The 20,021-nt window shown below is 35.9% G+C and overlaps 1 protein-coding gene across 3 annotated transcripts in view; it reads right to left on the bottom strand.

The window, feature by feature from the left end:
* Window positions 1-20,021, bottom strand: part of MKLN1 (muskelin 1) — a 194,390-nt gene that overhangs the window by 104,421 nt on the left and 69,948 nt on the right. For 2 of the 3 annotated variants that reach the window (XM_047851006.1, XM_047851005.1), the window contains exons 3-6: window positions 19,335-19,477; window positions 17,781-17,869; window positions 9,931-10,040; window positions 7,150-7,342 (exon numbers count right to left, since the gene is read on the bottom strand). In XM_047851006.1, the coding sequence (XP_047706962.1) occupies window positions 7,150-7,342; window positions 9,931-10,040; window positions 17,781-17,869; window positions 19,335-19,477 (535 nt within the window). Of the gene's footprint in view, window positions 1-7,149; window positions 7,346-9,930; window positions 10,041-17,780; window positions 17,870-19,334; window positions 19,478-20,021 lie in introns of those variants that run through there. The other variant, XM_047851007.1, reaches the window with a different exon arrangement.

The following is a 20,021-nucleotide window of genomic DNA, read 5'->3' as shown; positions in this document are numbered from 1 at the left end:
AATACATGCATTCATGCCAGAAATCAGTTATAACAATAAAAAAAAATCATAACATATTTGGAAATTAAAAACAAAACTACATTTCTATCTAACTATGGCTCACAAAAGAGCCATATTATTTCATAATGAAATTACTGAACTGGACAAAAATGAAAATACTTCATAGCACAACTAAAAAAGAAGTAGAGGGGGATTTATATCCTTAAATGCACACATGGGAAAATAACAAAGTCTGGAAATTAATATGCCAAGCATGCATCTCAGTAAGTTATAAAAAGACAGCAAATTAATGCCAAAGAGAGAAAGAAGACACATTAAACATAGAGCATAAGTCGAAGATATTAGAAATAATGGAAAGAATCAACAAACCAGAAATTGGTTTCCTCAAAAGACCAGTATATACTTGATAAGCTTCTGGTGACAGTAAGAGTGATGGGGGGAAAAAAAGAATTCATAAATGAGAAACAGAAAGAATGAAAAGAGACATTTCAAGAAGTCCTGAAAACATTAAATAAGGGGATATCATGTATATTTTCATGCCCACAAGTTTGAAATTTTAAGTGAAACTGACAAATTCCTAGAAAAAGATATCTTGTTAAACGCTCAACCAACCAAACAACGCTGAACAGTCCTACATTTAAAGAAGTTGAATTGATAGACAAAAGTATTTCCTCCAAGCAATTTTGAAGCACAGAGAGCATAATGACAAGTTCTACCAAGCACATGAGAAAGAATTCAAATCTTACACATACTCAGATTACAGGAAGAAAAGTTTAGCTCAACCTTTTCTGTGAGATCAGTGTAACAATGATGCTAAACCTGAAGAGAAAGGTAAAAATTACAAGGCCAATCTTACTAATGAAAATAGTTGGAAGAATTCTAACAAAACATTAGTCCATCTATGTCCAAAATAGGCCAAAAATTATATAAGGAAGATAGGCTTATCTGAGAAATGAGAAGTTAAATATATCTGAGGTTTAACATTAGAAAATCAATCACTGATTTCACATATTAATAGAATTTAGGAGGAAAAAATCGTATCACAAAAGATAGAGAAAAAGTGGTAAAATTAAATACCCATTAATAACATAAACTCTTAGCAATCTAGGAATCTAATACAGAAGCTCCAAAACCCCAGATCAAGTAAGATACTTTGCAATGAAATGCTGAAAACATTTCTTTTGAGATAGGGATATCCACTATCATTATGTCATCTCACGCTTGTACTAGATATCCTGACCAAAAGATTAAGTGCAAGAGAACAAAATAAGGCATAAGGAGGGTTGGAAAGAAAAGTGTGCCATTATGCATACGTATTTTAAACTGAACAGGAGTGAAAACACAACAAAGCAGAATTTGTGATATACAGCTAGCAGTGTTTATGTCACTGTCTGGATCCCAAGAACCACCAGCTCGTACTTACGAGCATTTGTCTTGTTTTTCCTTAAGCTCTTCTTTCTGGTTTAGCTCTTAACTCAGGCAAATGAAACCTGAAACCACTCATGAGGTGATGGCAAGGGCCCTGACAAGACCCCACAGGCTCAGACCACCCAGACCTTTTCAGCTAAACTCCCAACTCCCGTGCAGAAGGACCATGGGGTGACCTCTGGAATGACTCACAACCACCTTTACCTCATTATAATACTAAAACCTCTGCCCAAAGAGGAGACTCGGCTTCATTTACATGACATACAATCTGTGTGTAGGCATGTTTCCTTAAGGCACATGGTGACCTTATGCCCTTCTCTACAAGAGATCACAAGGCTTCCCAATCTAAATATTCACCCTAACCCTAAACAAAAGGAACCCATTTATCCCCTCTTTGGGAGTCACAGTTTTGGAAGCCATCCCCTGTGATCTCCTTCTATGCTACAGTTTTCTTTGTGCAACAACTCAACCTGGGGCAGTATCTGACTCACCAGGGAGCAAACTACATTTAAAAGAAAATTCTTTAACACTAAATGCTTATATTAGTAAAGAAGGATCTCAAATTAATGGCCTCGGGTTTCATTTGTAAGAAATTAGAAAAAGAAGAGCAAATTAAAACTACACTATGCAGAAAAAAAAGGAAATAATAAAGGTAGAAATCAATGAAACAGAACAGAAACACACACACACACACACACACACACACACACACACACACACACACACAGGGGTGAGAGAAGAGAGAGAGGTAACAAAGAAACCAAAAGCTGTTTTCTTAAAATGAAACTAATAGATGTCTAGCCAGACTGCTGAGACAAAAATGACAAATACAAAAGACAAAAACCACCACTATAAAAAATAAGACATAAAGGTGCCATAAAGGCATAAACAATTTATGCCAATAAATGCACTAATTTAGATGAAATGGGCATGCCCTTTAAAAGGCACAAACCACTGGGGCACCTGGGTGGCTCAGTCAGTTAAGCGCCCAACTCTTGGTTTTAGCTCAGGTCATGATCTCGCGATTTGTGGGATGGAGTCCCACGTCGTGCTCTGCACTGACAGCTCAGACCCTGCTTGGGATTCTCTCTCTCCCTCTCTCTCTACCCCTCCCCTCCTCATGAGCTCTCTCTCTCTCTCAAAATAAATAACTTTAAAAAAAAAGACACAAACTACCCATGCTCACTCAGGATACATAGAATATGAACAGCCCTATGGCCATTAACAATACTAGATCTGTAGTTAAAAACCCTGCCACAGGGGCGCCTGGGTGGCTCAGTTGGTTGAGCGGCCGACTTCAGCTCGGGTCATGATCTCACAGTCTGTGAGTTCGAGCCCCGCATCGGGCTCTGTGCTGACAGCTCAGAGCCCGGGGCCTGTTTCAGATTCTGTGTCTCCCTCTCTCTCTGACCCTCTCCTGTTCATGCTCTGTCTCTCTCTGTCTCAAAAATAAACGTTAAAAAAAAAAAAAAAAAAAAAAAACCCTGCCACAAAGGCTAGAAACTCCAACAAGCCTAGAGATCTCACTTAAAAAAAATGCTGACAGGGAAACAGGCCAGCCACATAATTAACCACCACTGCGTAAACCACGGGGTGAGAAGAAACAGATAAAAGAGGAGAAAGAAAAGGGAGAAGAGGAGGGAAAGTGGGAAGACGATAAAGACCTCCAGCTGAAACTTTTGGACCCTTTTATTAAACTTGATTTTACTAAACTTTACTAAACTTTATCACTCCCTTACCTCACAAAAGCAAACTTTAATTTCAAGAGGAAATAAGATAAACACTGCAAAGTGATGAGTTCCTGTTCCTTGGTGATTAGTTTTGCCCATAATCACTGGACTCTACCTTTTCCCCAGACACTGTCAACAAAAAAGTAGCATTAATTGGTTCAGGAATCACCTGTCATGAAATTAAATGTAAATGCAGGGATGTTTCTTTCTCTTTTTTTTTAATATGAAATTTATTGTCAAATTGGTTTCCATACAACACCCAGTGCTCATCCCAACAGGTGCCCTCAATGCCCATCACCCTCCCTCCCCTCCCTCCCACCCCCCATCAACCCTCAGTTTGTTCTCAGTTTGTTCTCAGTTTTTAAGAGTCTCTTATGTTTTGCCTCCCTCCCTCTCTAACCTCTTCTTTTTTCCCCCTTCTCCTCCTCCATGGTCTTCTGTTAAATGCAGGGATGTTTCTAACAACTAGGAAGCCTATTAGACACTTTCTTAAAATACCATACTTGAAGAACATGCTAATATATACGAAAAATCATTTTTTGTTTCATCCATTATAAGATGCTTCATAGAAAATGCTTTTCATTCTCTCAACTTTCCTATTTAGCAAACAGGAACTTCTTGCCCTTCTCTATGTTTTTAGTGGAACACAAGCCAAAAAACTCTTCAGTGTTTACTTCCTTATTTGTCCAACAAATCATCATCAGTGAAGTCAGCAGCAACTGAACACCCCTGAAAGGAATGTTTATTAACTAAATACTGTTCCAAGCCAGTTTAGGAATACAAAAAACATGACTTAGCTCTAAGTCTCAAGAACAGAGTTATGACCAATGTTCCCTAAACTCGGGTCCTTCCTAGAGCCAATAAGTCTCTGTAGTATCAGAGTTTCACATAGTCTTAACAGTTTCACTTATAGGAGTATATTTATAAAGACACAGTTTTTATTTAGTTTTTTAAATTTATTGTTTATTTTGAGAGTGAGTGAGCACATGAGCAGGGGAGGGGCAGAGAGAGGGTAGGGAGGAGAGAGAATCTCAAGCAGGTTCTGAGCTGTCAGTGAAGAGCCTGACTCAGGGCTCCATCTCAGGGACCATGATTATGACCTAAACCAAAACCAAGAGTTGGATGCTTAGGTGACTGGCCACTCAGGTGTCTCCTAAAGACACAGTTTTTAAATATAACTGTTTCTAGCCTAGTCATAGCATAAAGTTGCCAGTTGCTTTTGCTGTCATTGTTATTTACCTTAATAAAATACTACATGCCTTAAAGATCTGAAACAAAAGTAACAAACCATGAAAGCACGTATGACTTCCTCATTCTCAGAAATGGCACACATAGGAGGGCCTGGGTGGCTCAGTTAGTTAACCTTCTGACTCTTGATTTAGACTCAGGTCATAATCTCACGTGTTTGTGAGATCAAGCCCAGATTGAGCTCAGCATCGGGCTCATGGAGCCTGCTTGGGATTCTTTCCCTCCCTCTGTCTCTGCCCCTCCCCTGCTCATGTGTGCACGTGCTTTAACGCATGCTCTTTCTCTCCCTCTCTGAAAATAAATAAAGATTAAAAAAAATGGCATACGTACATTTATACTTTCACTGGTGGCATTTGAATGGTTTGGGAAGAGATTAATAATCATACATATTCTATTTGTTTATATTCCAATGTTTATTCTATTACCAATATGGGAAAATTTTTTTTCTTCCCAATCTGCTCCCTAGTTCCTTCCCCCCTTCTACCTCACCCCAAACAGTAATCATTTATTTGCAAGAATCATTACCAAATAAATATAAATAAGCCCTAACAATGTATAAAGCTAAGAGACAAGTTGGTTATTACAAAGCAATGAAGCCAGAAGCAATTCATTTTAAGTTAATTTAAAATTTATAAACTCAAAGTAGGCTGTACTGGTTCCATTTTCTTCAGTTGTAAAATAGTCAACCTATCTGATAAATGAGCATCTAATAACAAATGGTAACAGCAATAAGATTAAACTATATGAAAGCACAGAACTGAGAAAGTCTATTTTTCTGTCTCCCTATTAAAAAAATCTCCAAATTTAATTCCACAAGTTTTATACTGAACACTGAGCTGTTTTTACTCACAGTGCTTCTGATACCAAATGTGTGGGTTTTTTTTTTTCACACCAACCATTTCTCCAATTTCTGACACGAAATGGGATGTATCCAACATCTCAATTCTGACACTATCTGCCTGAAGTTACCAACAGGTCCCCATAAGTGAAAGGGCTCAGTCCCACAAGCCTACCCCACTTCAGATGCCAACTGCAAGTCCCAGGCCACTTGTACTTCTGATTTACTGCATACAAATCTGGGGTTCCCACAACCCCCTTCAGGATTGATAATAAAACCAGAGAGAGAGAGAGAGAGAGAGAGAGAGAGAGAGAGTGTGTGTGTGTGTGTGTGTGTGTGTGTGTGTGTGTGTGTGTGTGTTTTCCATGTGCTCTTCAGGCACTTCAATGTTTAGGGCTTTTCTTTTTTTTGGGGGGGGGGGGGGATAGGCTCCACCACCTAGGCATGACTGATTAAAACATCAGCCACTGGTGACTGAACTCAGTCTTTGACCCCTCTCCTCTCCCCAGAGTTCAGGGTGGCACTGAAAGTTCTAGCCCTCTGCACACGTGGTTTGTGTTTCTAGAAATCTGAATCTATCTAGGGACCCCAGCCACCTGTCATTTCAATATCTAAGACACTCTTATCCCTCCACCAAATTCCAATAGTTTTAGGAGACAAAGACCAAATGTTTGTTTTTTATTATACCATAAGCACGTATTCTGCTCTTTGTCACTGTGAAAGTTAGTGGGAGATTTTTTAAAAGAATGCCATTCTATAACAGAGATCCTTTTTTTTTAAATTTTTTTTTAACGTTTTATTTATTTTTGAGACAGAGAGAGACAGAGCATGAACGGGGGAGGGGCAGAGAGAGAGGGAGACACAGAATCGGAAGCAGGCTCCAGGCTCCGAGCCATCAGCCCAGAACCCAACGCGGGGCTCGAACTCACGGACCGCGAGATCGTGTCGGATGCCCAACTGACTGAGCCACCCAGGCGCCCCCAGAGATCCTTTTTTAAAATAACAAAACAGCGTTGCCAGGGTGGCTCAGTGGGTTGAGTGTCTGACTCTTGATTTTGTCTCAGGTCATGATCTCTTAAGGGTCATGGGATCAAACCCTGTGACAGGTTTGGTGCTGAGCATGGAGCCTGCTTAAAAAATATTTTCTCTCACTCACTCACTCTCTCTCTCTCTCTCCCCCCCTCCCTCCCTCCTTCCCTCCCTCTCTCACACACTCTTGCTAAAAATAAAAAAATAAAAGAAAAATAAAAGAAAATAACAAAACATAAGACTTTAAATATTCAAATAGGTGCCATTATCCAAAACAATTACCTCTGGAGAGTATATCGTGTTCTGATATTCACATTTTTTTCAAAACCAGATTACAAACCACCCAAGAAAATCAGCAATTATGCAGCATCCATACCACACAGATATTTCCAATACAAATCTCCTAATTCGTTATAGCTTTCAACTAATAATGTTTTTTTGGCATATCCAACTATCCATTATGCCAAATTATGCCATTAAAATTGGTAATTGTATATCAACAAAAATACATAAAGGAATAAATAGGCCTCTAACACATAAGGTAGCATTTAAAGCATTTTTTTAAACATTGTTTAGTGCTAGTCAATGTTAGCATTCAGAAATGCATCCTTCCATGGTTTCCTAAGATGGCAACTTAGATTTAGATATGTGAGTTCAAATATGTTTCTTTTCTGTTTTTCAAGTCTCATTATGAACCTATTTTTATATAAAAGAAGCACATAATTCAACAAGCTAACAATCTTTACAGAATGAAAAGACAGGGAAAAAAGTAAACTAATAATTGGCATAAGCTTATATTCTTTTCAAAAAACTGTTTCTTGTATATACTTGAAGTCACTCTAATAACCAAACTAAGTTTACACGTCTATAACATACCATTTACAGCTTTTTCAATCAATTCTTCACAAGCATCAAAATCACCCTTCAACACCAGTTTATCATGTAGATCTGTTAACATGGGATGTTCCAGGGCAATCCTGGTTTTTTTTTGCAGCGATTCAAAGGCCTCTGTATAGTTGTGTTGTCTAAAGTGTTTTAGGCAAAGGCGAATGGCTTCCTGTTCACGGTACTACTGGAACACAAGAGAAAGTATGAAAAGAAGAGATTTGCTTAGTTATTACTGTAGGCAATAATAAGTGACAACAAACCTAAAGTGAGCGTTTACTATGTGCTAACCACTGTACTAACACTCTTCATTAGCATCATTATCATTCCCACTTTGAAATGGCAAAACTAAAGCTTAGTCAATTGTAATCGCTTGCCAAAAGTCACAAAGTATATAGCAGAAAGATATGAAAAAGATAAATATATACAAATATACCCACAGGTATGTATTTCATGAAGTTGAAAGATATAAAAAGATGAAACCAAACCTTGAGCCTCAACTTTTAAGAAAAGAAGCAGAGAAACTGTTTATCAAAGACCACTGAAGACTACCAAGATTATAACGTCTACAGCTCTTACTAATCAGATTGCAATGGTGGTACTGAAAGCACAGAAACCATTACACGATACACAGAAGTCATCACACTTTTTGTTCTTGGTTCTCAGTAATAAGTTATTACTTGAAAAGCAAATATTATCCAATGTTTATATATTTCAAAATTCACAAACAGGTTTTATGCCTCAAAATGTTCAGAAAGAGATTACTTAAATTTTATAATTTTTTCCATGCCTGGCTACCTTATCTATTAAATAGCTATAAAGTAAACATCTCAATTAACTAGAATCCAAAAAGAATGTTGAGTTTATTAACTCTCTAATAGGATGAATGCCAAAAATACAAGCTCAGATTTTTTTGAAAAAGTAACTTCAAGAATACTTTATGAAATTTCCTAAGTTAACAAAATTAATGACAAAAAAGCAATGCATGATGACCAAACAAAAATATGATTTTCTTATAAGCATTATTCTTTAATAAGGCAAAAAATAATACTACCTTTTAGAAGATTTATAAGACTTGAAACACAAATAAGCTTACAGTTGGCTGATTTTTTTATTAATAAAATGTCAAAATATCTTTCCTTAAGTATTACAGTTAACCATGATTTTCCTTTCAAATAACAAAAGATTATTTATCCAAACTAACTTTACATTATTAATTTATTACCCTTGGCCTCTAAATAAAGATTTATCATGACTATCAAGAAACATACTAAACAGTGATACCTTTCAATCATGTTGCCTTTAGGAATGTGAGTCGTATCCACATTTTAAGTTTTCTATCAAGTTGTATACAGATACATAGAAGGAGAAAATTTATGAAATAATAGAATTCTAATGCTTTAAGAAAAACACTAAAACTCAAAGAGGATGAAGAGTTATCTAATTTCTAGAGGTTCATAATAAATGCAGAGAACTTGAAAAGTGAACGAGGCTGAACAATTTTATGCTCTCAAATATAATCTCTCCACAAGGCTGGGGGGTGAACAGGTGAAATGTGCAACTTCCTACAATATCAAGAGATTTGTGTATGTTAAAGAAAACACACACCCACACACACCCACACACACACACCATAGGCTAAAGGGAAAATTTTATTCAGTAAGAGAGAAATTTAACCATTATTTTTTAAAAGAACCAACAGAATTTAGAAGATGTTACGTATGTACTATTATGTGTGTAACACTGTAAAGGTGATTTTTAATATTTAAAAATATTGTCTCTACCTTGAACGAACTTACAGTATTACAGGGAATCCAAGAATATATGAAAAATACAGAAAATACTAAAAGTCGGCATCAATTTTAAGTTGAATATAATCAAATGCCAAAAATAAATTAGTCAAAGACTTCCTCAATTAAACTAACCAGAAAAAAAGCTGAAATTCTACACTAAAAACCTAAGAATCTACATTGTTTCCCAACCTTCTAGGAGTAGATCAGTTCACCCCTACTTGAAAATAAAAATAACAGGAAGTGGTGATTGGACTAAAATTTTATTATCTTCTTGACAAGAGAGCCCCGCCCCCCAAAAAGTCATGAGTCGAATAAATATACATCAAAAACAAAAAACAAAGTATAAAGGGTATGCAAAAAACCCAGATCTATTCCTCAATAATTTAAACTCACATTTTTCAGACTGCATCTATTGTATAAAATAGTCTATGAATACAACTGTTAAATATAATTCTTATACTTCCTATAAGCACAAGATCATAATATTTATAAAAACTATTTCAAATTCTTTAGAAGAAAATATGCCTATTTTATTCAACAAATACAATGGAGTAATGTATTATAAAACCAATATAGAATCAAAGCTAGTCCACTAAAAACTGTGTTTAACTATTTCTATCAATATAGGCTGAAAACAAAATTCAGGGTCAGACAGGTAGTAACATAATGCCAGACCATCTGAGTTTATATGCTGGCTTGGGCACTATACAATTGTGTGGACTTGGGTAAGATACTAAACTCTCGGTGCTCTATTTCATCATCTATAAAATAGGGATGATAATTGTACCTATGTCACAGAGTGGTAATGATTAAATACGTCATAAAGATTTCTTAGCAGCTGGCAGAATGTAAATAATAAATGTTAATTAAGCATTACAGTTATTATTATTCTCAATAGCAATGAAGACAAAAGACTGACACATGTCTCCCTTTATAGGAATCAGAAACATAAAATCAGGATTTTAAAGCACAGTCCTACCTTGCTATACCAGTTGAGACAGGGCTGTACTACATCAGGATCATCAATGCCACTAAGTTCAACATACCAGATGCTAAAGTTAAAGCTGGGTCCCCAGGATAAGAGTGGAACTTTGTGAAGATAAAAAAGAAAGAAAAAGAAAAAAAAATTAACATAGTTCAAATAAAACTTTAGCAAAGTAAAATCACTATTCGAGCCTATTAAAATTCATTCAGCAAATTTTCGGAACATTTTCTAGAAGCCTAACACTGTATTACTAGGTGCTGGGGCTACAGTAAAAAAAACTGAAACAAAAATAAAAATAAAGAAAATATGAATCATGCCATCTAGAGGATTCTTTGACTATAAAAACACTATAAAATAAGTTTAAAGTGCTCATTTATTTACCCCTCTAAAAACAGGACAAGGCTAGATGACTAAGTAGGCAAATTTTATCAAACCCACAATAAACAAATAATTACTATATAAATTAAACTATATCAACACACAAAAAGAGATCAAAAGTTCAATTACTTAACAAGTGGCATAACCCTGAAAACAAAACCAGAAGAAAAAGAACTTAAGGCTAATCTCAGCTAACTATATATTCAAAAATTTTTAAAAGTTGCAGAAACATTCTACCAGGTTTTCACTGTAACCAAATGGGAGTTCACTGCAGGAATGGAAGGATGGTTTAACAACAGAAGCTATATTAATAATTCACAATGTTAACACAGTAAAAGAAATGTGTTTGATAACTTCAAATAGTGCTAAGAGTAAATTAATAATATTCATTTCCTATTCATTAAAAAAACCCTTTTAATATATAAGAAATAGAAGGCAAAATAAAACTACCTAAGCTAGATTTTTTTTTTAATATCAAAGGCCTCAAAAACTGAACTTAACCGAGAAACATTACATGTTGCCACTCAAGTCAGGAATCAGACAAAGCCCAATTATCTCTATTATGCAATACTATATGGGAGATCTTATCAAATGTGGTGAGAAAAAAATGCAAATTAAAAAATATTTACACTTGAGAATGATAAACCTATCTTCTTAAATAATTCAAGAGATTCAACAGGAAAACTTAAGTTTGTATGCAAGGTAAACATGAAAATCAATTTTCCCTCTACTTATAATAACCAACTAGAAAATATAATGAAAAAGTCCTATTTAAAACGGCCAAAAGAACTTACAATATCTCAGAAGAAAGTTTAAAATATGCAAGATCTATTTAAGAAAATATAGAGTTTTACTTAAGAAATGAAAAAACGAAATGACATACTACGTTCCTAAATGGAAAAACTCAATGTTGTAAACATCTTAGTTCCCCTCAATTATAAATTTAATGTAATCTCAATCAAAGTCTCAATGGTACATATCCATTTTATTCTTTAAAGATTATAAATAATTTCTGCGTGGGGCTCGAACTCACAACCCCAAGAGTGGCATGCTCTACTGACTGAGCCAGCCAGACACCCAATATTCATTTATCTCTTGTCATGTAACTGAACAAATTGGTTTTTAAAAAATGAGTAACACAAGAATATCCAAAAGAAAGTAAACATTCTAAAAATACATAGTAATTATAAGTTTGATATTAGTGGGGGAAAAGGAAGATAAATTACTGAAGCAGAAAAGTATATCCAAAAATCTCAAGATTCAGAGGAATTTACCTACCATAGAATGAAGGTAACATTTCACTTCAGTAATGACAGAACAAAGTAAAGGTTTTAAACATATGATCCACTGTGTCTTGGGGACCCCTGCAACCTTTTCAGGATGTACCAAGTGGTCAAAACCATTGTTTATAATAAGACTAAGATTTTATCATTATTTATCATTACATTTTTAACTGTCCTGACATTTGCACTCTTGGTGAAAAGACAATGGTGAGTATAACTTCCGACACATCAGCAGTGCCATGAAGAGCAGTAGCATGAAATGTGTTAGTATTCTTGATACAGTAGAGACTGCACTGTATTCCTCACCATCATATACTTGCAGTTAAAAAAAGTAAAATACAGGGGCACCAAGGTGGCTCAGGAGCTAAGGTATACTAACTACATCAGTCGGATAAGCGCTCGACTTCAGCTCAGGTCATGATCTCACAGTCCATGGGTTCGAGCCCCACATTTGGCTTTGTGCTGATAGCTGAGAGCCTGGAGCCTGCTTTGGATTCTGTGTCTCCCTCTCTCTCTTCCCCTTCTCCGCTTGTGCTCCCTCTCTCTCAAAAATAAACATTAACAAAAAATGTTTAAAAAGAAAAGCATGGGGGAGGGGGGGCCTGGGTGGCTCAGTCAGTTAAGTGTCTGACTTTGGCTCAGGTCATGATCTCACGTTCGTGGGTTTGAGCCCTGTGTCGGGTTCTGTGCTGAACGTTTGCTCAGAGCCTGGAGCCTGCTTTGGATTCTGTGTCTCCTTCGCTCTCTGCCCCTCCACCACTTGCACTCTGTCTCACTGTCTCTCAAAAACAAGTAAATGTAATAAAAAAAATTTTTTAAGGAAAGAAAAGTACAGGGTCACCTGGGTGGCTCAGGCTCAGTCGGCTGAGCATCCGACTCTTGATTTCGTCTCAGGTCATGATCCCAGGGTTGTGAGATCAAGCCCCGCATTGGACTCCATGCTGAGTGTGGAGCCTGCTTAAGATTCTCTCCCTTTGCCCCTCTTCCCTGCTCACTCTCTCTCCCTCCCTCTTTATTTTCTAAAATAAAAAAATTTTTAAAGGACAATTCATTTAAGAATGTCTTTGATGACACAATAAAAATTTTTAATAAATTCCTAACATTAAGGACAAATCTTTTTAATATTCTGTGTGACAAAATGGCAAGTACACATAAAGCACTTCCACTGTATACCAAAGCATGGCGGTTCCTCAAACAAAAGAACCCGTACAGCTGTTTGAGTTATGAGCTATAATTGTCATTTGTCCCCACCACCACCAATAGGATACAATTTCCTCTTAAAAGAAAAAGTTATAGGCAATCTATGATTATTGAGTTTGGGGTATATGCCAGATATTTATCAATCATTTCAAAGAAAACAACTGACAATATTTGTTGCCAAGGATAAAGTTCAAGCTTTCAAGGAAAAATGAGAATTTCAGAAAATTGGTATCTAAGGTTGTGAATTTAACTACTTTTAGGCAATTTCTGATGAGACTGATGGTGATATATTAATGACCATGATTTTTTTAATATTACAGAATGAAATGTTTCCACATTTGGGAGATCTGCATAACTCAGTAAACTGTATTTCTAAATGAACAATGAATGATGTTACAAAACCATGCACGGATAAAAGACTAACTCAAAGTGTAAGATAAGCCAATGGGTTTTAATGTAACACTAATATGGTTCAGAATGAATAATGTAACTATTCAGAAGCTAACACTTGTCAAGTTTTAAGTATCAAAACAGAATAGCCATCATATTTGACATCAAACCTATTGATTTCCAAGTCCACTGCTCTCTTTTAGCACATCATGCTCAATGAGGAGCTACGTCAGATGACTTCCTATCTGTGTGAATGAAGAAACACAAAGGCAGTAGCCACCAGTTATTAGGATATATGACTGACTATTAGGATGTTTAATATGGCTTTCAGTTTACATGTGCAAACGACAAAAATGTCAAAAAGTTTTATACCACTGAATACTAAATTATCATCATTGTTTTGGTGTTCATTCCTTTATGTAGCAGTACCATTTAAAAAGTAAAAAGTTGATCTATTACATCACAGCAATAACCATTAAGTAGTAGGAGTCAAAATAAAATAGGATTCTAAACCCAAGGCCAAAAGAACATATAGTCTCTAAGTATAACCAGACATTAGTTAGTAATTTGAAGTTCCAGGTCCAAGTTCAATAAGATTTGGAGGAAAAAAAATATCTTAACATATCTTACTCAAGTCCCAGTAAAATGTTCACTTTATTAAAGACCTTTTAGCAATTGTGTTTTAGTGAGATTTTGTCTATATACTGGATGACCCAACAGAAATATTTCTAGACTAATATTAGTTATAATGCTTAAAACCTTTCAGAGAACAAGAAAATCATATATTAAAGATGAAGAGTATAATTTTTTAACAAATTGAAGGGCTCTATAAAGAATAAGCAGAGTAATGTACACTCACTTCAAATTTTACAAATGATTTTTATAGCATTAATAATTCTAATAATACATAATAGACATACTACACATTATATTTCTGAAATCTAGGGGCGCTTGGGTGGCTCGGTTGAACGTCCAACTTCAGGTCATGATCTCGCAATCTATGGGTTCGAGCCCCATGTTGGGCTCTGTGTTGACAGCTCAGAGCCTGAAGCCTGCTTCAGATTCTGTGTCTCCCTCTCTGCCCTTCCGCTGCTCGCGCGCTGTCTCCCTCTCCTCAAAAATAAATATTTTTTAAAAAGTTAAAAAAAAAAAGAAAAAGAAATCTAAATGTGATCTGCAGCTTGAAGCACATGTTCTTTGCTCCCCAATGAAAGATGTCTTTGCTCCTACCTCAAATAAAGATTAGAAACTGCTAATACACATCCTAAGGCTAAGAGTTTGCATCCTAGGGCTCAACCATCAGTTTTCCTCATGGCACAATCAGACACGGATATGATCAGGATCAGTGCTTCCCAACCTTCTTCATAATGACATGCACAAACAGTGATAATGTTTATGGAAAACAAGGATAAGAGCCTGCAGGCTCTTGTTACTCTAGGATCAAGGAGGGGGGGGGGGTCAACACCTCAGCACAATGAAATGCATCTGTGACACATTCAGTGTGCTTTAGCAGTATCCCTTAGGAAGCTCTTAGCTAGATGGCTAAAACAGCTGTTAGAAGATGACAGTAATTTTAAAGTTCTGAAAGATCATCTTAAAAGTTCAAGACTAACCACTCTGAAAGGATGCATCTATTCTCTTATAGAATTAATAAGTATACAAAACATCTAGCACAGTAACTGGCATGCAGTAAGTGCTCAATAAATGTCAGCTATTATTATTATAAGCTATTACTACTATATTAATTTTCCTCTTAATAGTACACTTTTTAAAATGTCACCTTTCCACATGCTTTCACAAAGGGCCACCATCAGGGCACTCACACCCGTCCCAGACTTAGTATTCATTCTAGACTTCTAAATACTTTTGAGGATCCAGAATGCAGGCCCAATCCAGCCAGAGCTGAAGCTTCTCCCTGAAGCCCCCACAACTATCCAGGCTGCAAAAATCCAAAAAATCCACAGAAATCCAAGTCATTCTAACAATTTATGCCAAGCAGGCAAACAAATATCTGCTAAATCACCACCAAGAGACAGCTACACATCACAAGTGCTTTTTCAGAATGACCTTTTAAGAAAACAGTTATAAACTAAAAATACTAACCTAATAGTTTCACATTTACCTTATTTTCAAACAAAACATATCAAGAGAATGTTGAAAAGACTAGAAAGCAAACACACAGCTGACCATTACTAACATCTTTTAATAGAAAAGAAATATGAAGTTATCTAAATATTAATATCCTAAATATCATGAGTTAGTAAGTGCCTATAATCACTTGAAAAGCTCAAGTTAACATTTGCCTGAAAACCATGAAACTAACCCAGGGTTAAGTAAAAGGCATCATTATACTCTGTAATTAAAGGCTGACAAAAAGGGCTGGAAAGAGGTCCAATTTCTTGTCTTTGGGCAGTTGAATGTCTAACTCATCCAGAAGAGACCTCTGTTTTACAAATTTTTAAGAAACTATGCAACTTCCCTACATATTTATTCACACTTCTTCTAATGACAAATACTAGAAGACTGAGAGCTATAGCAGTACATATTTTCCTTAAATGTAAACCAAAGACTGTAGGTATCATGCAAAAAAGCACAAATAAAGCACATAAAAAAAAGAAATTTCATTTTGTATGACGAAGCAAAATAGAAGCTGAAGAAGTACTTTATAGGAAAATATAAGATATTTCACGACTTGTATATCTGAAACACGTAACTATGCAAGGGCTGTAGGAGCCAGCGGTCCACAAACTGAGGAAAGCAGTACTTGGTTAAAAAAAAAAAAAGAAAAAAGGACCAAGAGTTAAACATAGTAAAAAAATCTGCTTCTTCATAAATTCTCACAGGAAAACAGGAAATAGGTTTTTATTTACAATTATTCATTATAATAACAGAAACTATAGTTATAAAAGAAAGTAGCACAGTGGATAGCCCAAATATCCTTTTTTTTTTTAATTAAAAAAAATTTTTTTTAATGTTTATTATTTTTGAGAGCGAGAGAGAGAGAGAGAGCGAGAGAGAGCGTGCACATGAGCAGGGAGGGGCAGAGAGAGAGAGACAGACAGAATGTGAAGCAGGCTCCAGGCTCTAAGCTGCCAGCACAGAGCCCGATGAGGGGTTCAAACTCGTGAACTGCAAGATCATGACCTGAGCCAAAGTCAGACGCTTCACTGACTGAGCCACTCAGGGGCCCATGGATAGCCCAAATATTCTAAGAATAGCTTTCCCTGTAGTCTTTATTAAGACCTTAATATATTCTTTTTGCCCAATAGAACTATTTGACTCAATGAAATGAACAGGCCACCTCTTGATAAGTTGGCAATGACAATGAGGTACACTACTTGTTCCAAAAGAGGAATTTTTCTCTCAAATCAAAACATGGGATTCTAGCTTTTATTACTATTATTCTCTGAAGGATCTAATTCACTCTAATTTTAAGATAATATTGTCATAGTTATGCAACATAGATACAAATTAAAATTGTCAAGTCCTCAACTTTTCTACCTTCTAAATAATAAATCCTAAAGAAAAGCAAAATAACCCTAAAATTAATAATTTTAAGGAAGCATTACAAATACTGTTTTAAGCTAAATAAATACATGCCTTAGGTAGTATTTTTTAAACATTACAATGCACCATATTAGTGGGCCATAAAATTAGTTTAATGAGGAAAAAAAAGACAAAAAACAGAATAGGAGGGGCACCTGGGTGTCTCAGTCAGTTAAGCGTTAACTCTTGGTTAACTTTTGGTTAACTCTTGGTTTTGGCTTAGGTCATAATCTCACGGCTCCTGACTTTGAGCCCCACATCAGGCTCTGTGCTGACAGTGCAGAGCCTGCTTGAGATTCTCTGTCTCCCTCTCCCTCTGCCCCTCCCCAACTCACACTGTCTCTTTCTTCAAATAAATAAATAAAGTTAAAAAAAAAAAAGCAGAATAGGAAATAGCCATAATATATTGCCTTAAGGGATTCATCAGTATTTAGTTTAGAATATTATAGCTTTACAATTTGATGAATCCTCTATGAAACAATCAAAGCTGAAACAAGTCACTTATCTCATTAAACCTTTTTTCTTTTAAGTTTATTTATTTATTTTTTTTTGGGGGGGGGGGACAGAGAGAGAATCCCAAGCAGGGTCCACAATGTCAGCACAGAGCCTGAAGGGGGGCTCAAGTCCACAAACCTTGAGATCATGAACTGAGCCGAAATCAAGAGTTAGACGCTTAACTGACTGAGCCACCCAGGTGCCCCTCTCAATAAACCTTCTAAGAAAACTTTCAAATGAAAAAATATTTGGAAAAGGTCCCACTTGAAATAATTGTCATTTGGTTATTGATGTATAAAGTAAGGATCAGAAAACTTTTTCTGCAAAAGGCCAAGCAGTAAACATTTTGTCTCTTGCAACTATTCAACTATGTCTTTGTTGCGCAAAAGCAAGATACAGACTTATATAACCAGTGAATAACAAGTGTGGCAGTGTTCTCAAAATGTTTTAAAAAACAGGAGTCCTGAAGGATTCAGCTCAGCCCACAGGCTGTAGTTTGCTGACTGATGGTATGAAGAATTTATTTCTATTTCAGAATGCTGAAAACCTTACCTATTTTAATGAATCGACAAGGGAACATCTGTTCATCAATTTTATGCTTCAAGGTGAATGTTTCTTTGTTATAATCATTCTTTAAGCCACTGTGAATAAAAATAAGGTTATTAAACACACTAAAACAAATTCAGATCTTAAGGTTAAACAAAATACATGACCAAGACAATGCAAAGTAGTAGTTGAACATGAGAATATAGGTCAAAACTTGTACATTCACATCAACGGCATTGTAACTGTGTTTTCTTAGTTATATAAAGGTTGATGAAAAATGTTCAGTGTTAATTAAAGGATGTGGCTACAGTGCAGGGAAATGTGTGATAGGACCTAGTATTCTTAGTGTGTAACTGAAAATGACATAAAATATGTAAGCAGTAAGAAAAAAATTAAAAATAATCACACTCACATCTGTCAACTTAGAGCCAAATATTAGAAAATTCTGATTAAGATGCCAATAATGTTCCTTTTATAGCTCAACAAATTTTCAAAGACAACCTTACTCCATTAGTTTAATAGCATCCACTTCACCCTAAATAAAAATAAATCCATATCACCTAATATAAACAACTAGGATTGAAACACAAGTATTTATGGGAAAGTCACTTACCTTCAGGTTGCCTTATGTCCTAAAACACTTTCATGACTTAAATCAAATGCAGTACAGATGTAATATTTACTCATATAAAATGCTGTGCTGATGGGACATATTATATCATAAATACATTCTTTTTTTTTTTTTTTTAATTTTTTTTCAACGTTTATTTATTTTTGGGACAGAGAGACACAGAGCATGAACGGGGGAGGGGCAGAGAGAGAGGGAGACACAGAATTGGAAACAGGCTCCAGGCTCTGAGCCATCAGCCCAGAGCCTGACGCGGGGCTCGAACTCCCGGACCGCGAGATCGTGACCTGGCTGAAGTCGGACGCTTAACCGACTGCGCCACCCAGGCGCCCCTATCATAAATACATTCTAAAACAATATGGTTTTAGTTGCCCACTCTACTGGCTATCTGATTTTTCATGATCTATGGGGCAAATTAATACTTTCATTCCTCGTGGTCTATGTTGTGAAAACTCATATTTACTGAGCTCCTTCCAAGTGGCAGGTACTGTGCTAGTCTTATACCTTTTCTCTTTCTAGTCTCTAATTTTTACTAAATGACCAAAATATTATTTCTGGATTAGGGCAATTGATCTTAATGTTTTGGATAGAGTCTATAATTTTTATAGCAAAGATTTTTATTAACGCTGAAAATACTACTGAGGTCATTTACAGTTCAAAAATAAGACTGAAAAATAAGTAGGAAAAAAGAAACCCAAATTTTATTCTTTATTTTTTAGTAACAATATTTAGTAGTGGCTGTTGGTTAAAAAAAAAAAAAAGCTAACTCAAGCCACAATATTAAAATAAGGCACTAGAAATACAATAGTAGAAATATTCTTTTCTCCCTTAAAAGAAAAAATCAAACCATGCAGATTTAGCCGCAAAGAGACAAAACTAAGACTACAACTTGTTTAAAAGAGAACTCTTTCTTCCCCATAATCATAACTCACCTGGACAACAACTCTGTCATATTTTCTTCATTCATTCCACCGAAGACTTTAAATTTCTTCAAATTGCAGACATGAGTTTTCTCATATTTTCCAAATGTGATGTTCTGGACTATAGCAGGCCTTTCAAGTTTCAGAATCAAGTACTAAAAAAAAACAAAAACAAAAAAACTAAGCAAGTTATATCCTCCTTTGTTTAGAACAGTTAGACAACTTTAGAAGTGAAACCTTTGGACAGTTAGCAGAAGAATGTGTAAGACCCGTCCCATCCATCTTGCACTGATAGACTGTGTTTTTAAAGCTGACGAAGAGAATTCAACAGCCCTGTATAGGCTACCATACCACCACCACTTTCTCCCAGCTAACTACATCATCCTGAACACTGTAGATGAAGGGGGCAGAAAAGGACTAGTAAGCTAACTTCTAATCAAGGCATGCCATTCAGTAAAAGATATACAGACGAAGAATTACCAAATAAAACAAGATTAGATTGCAAAAGCAGCAATCACATTTTCTCATCAACTATATTCTGAGTGGTAAAATGTTAAACCTAAAAACAAACTTAGGGGTACCTGGGTGGCTCAGTCAGTTAAGCGTCAGACTTCGGCTCAGGTCATGATCTTTGGGTTTGTGAGTCTGAGCCCTGTGTCGGGCTCTGTGCTGACGGCTCAGAGCCTGGAGCCTGCTTCA

The sequence above is a fragment of the Prionailurus viverrinus genome, chromosome A2 (assembly GCF_022837055.1).
Source record: "Prionailurus viverrinus isolate Anna chromosome A2, UM_Priviv_1.0, whole genome shotgun sequence".
NCBI classification, from domain to species: Eukaryota; Metazoa; Chordata; class Mammalia; order Carnivora; family Felidae; genus Prionailurus; species Prionailurus viverrinus.
The sequence above is the reverse complement of the archived record's forward strand: the minus strand, read 5'-3'. Positions and strand labels throughout refer to the sequence as shown.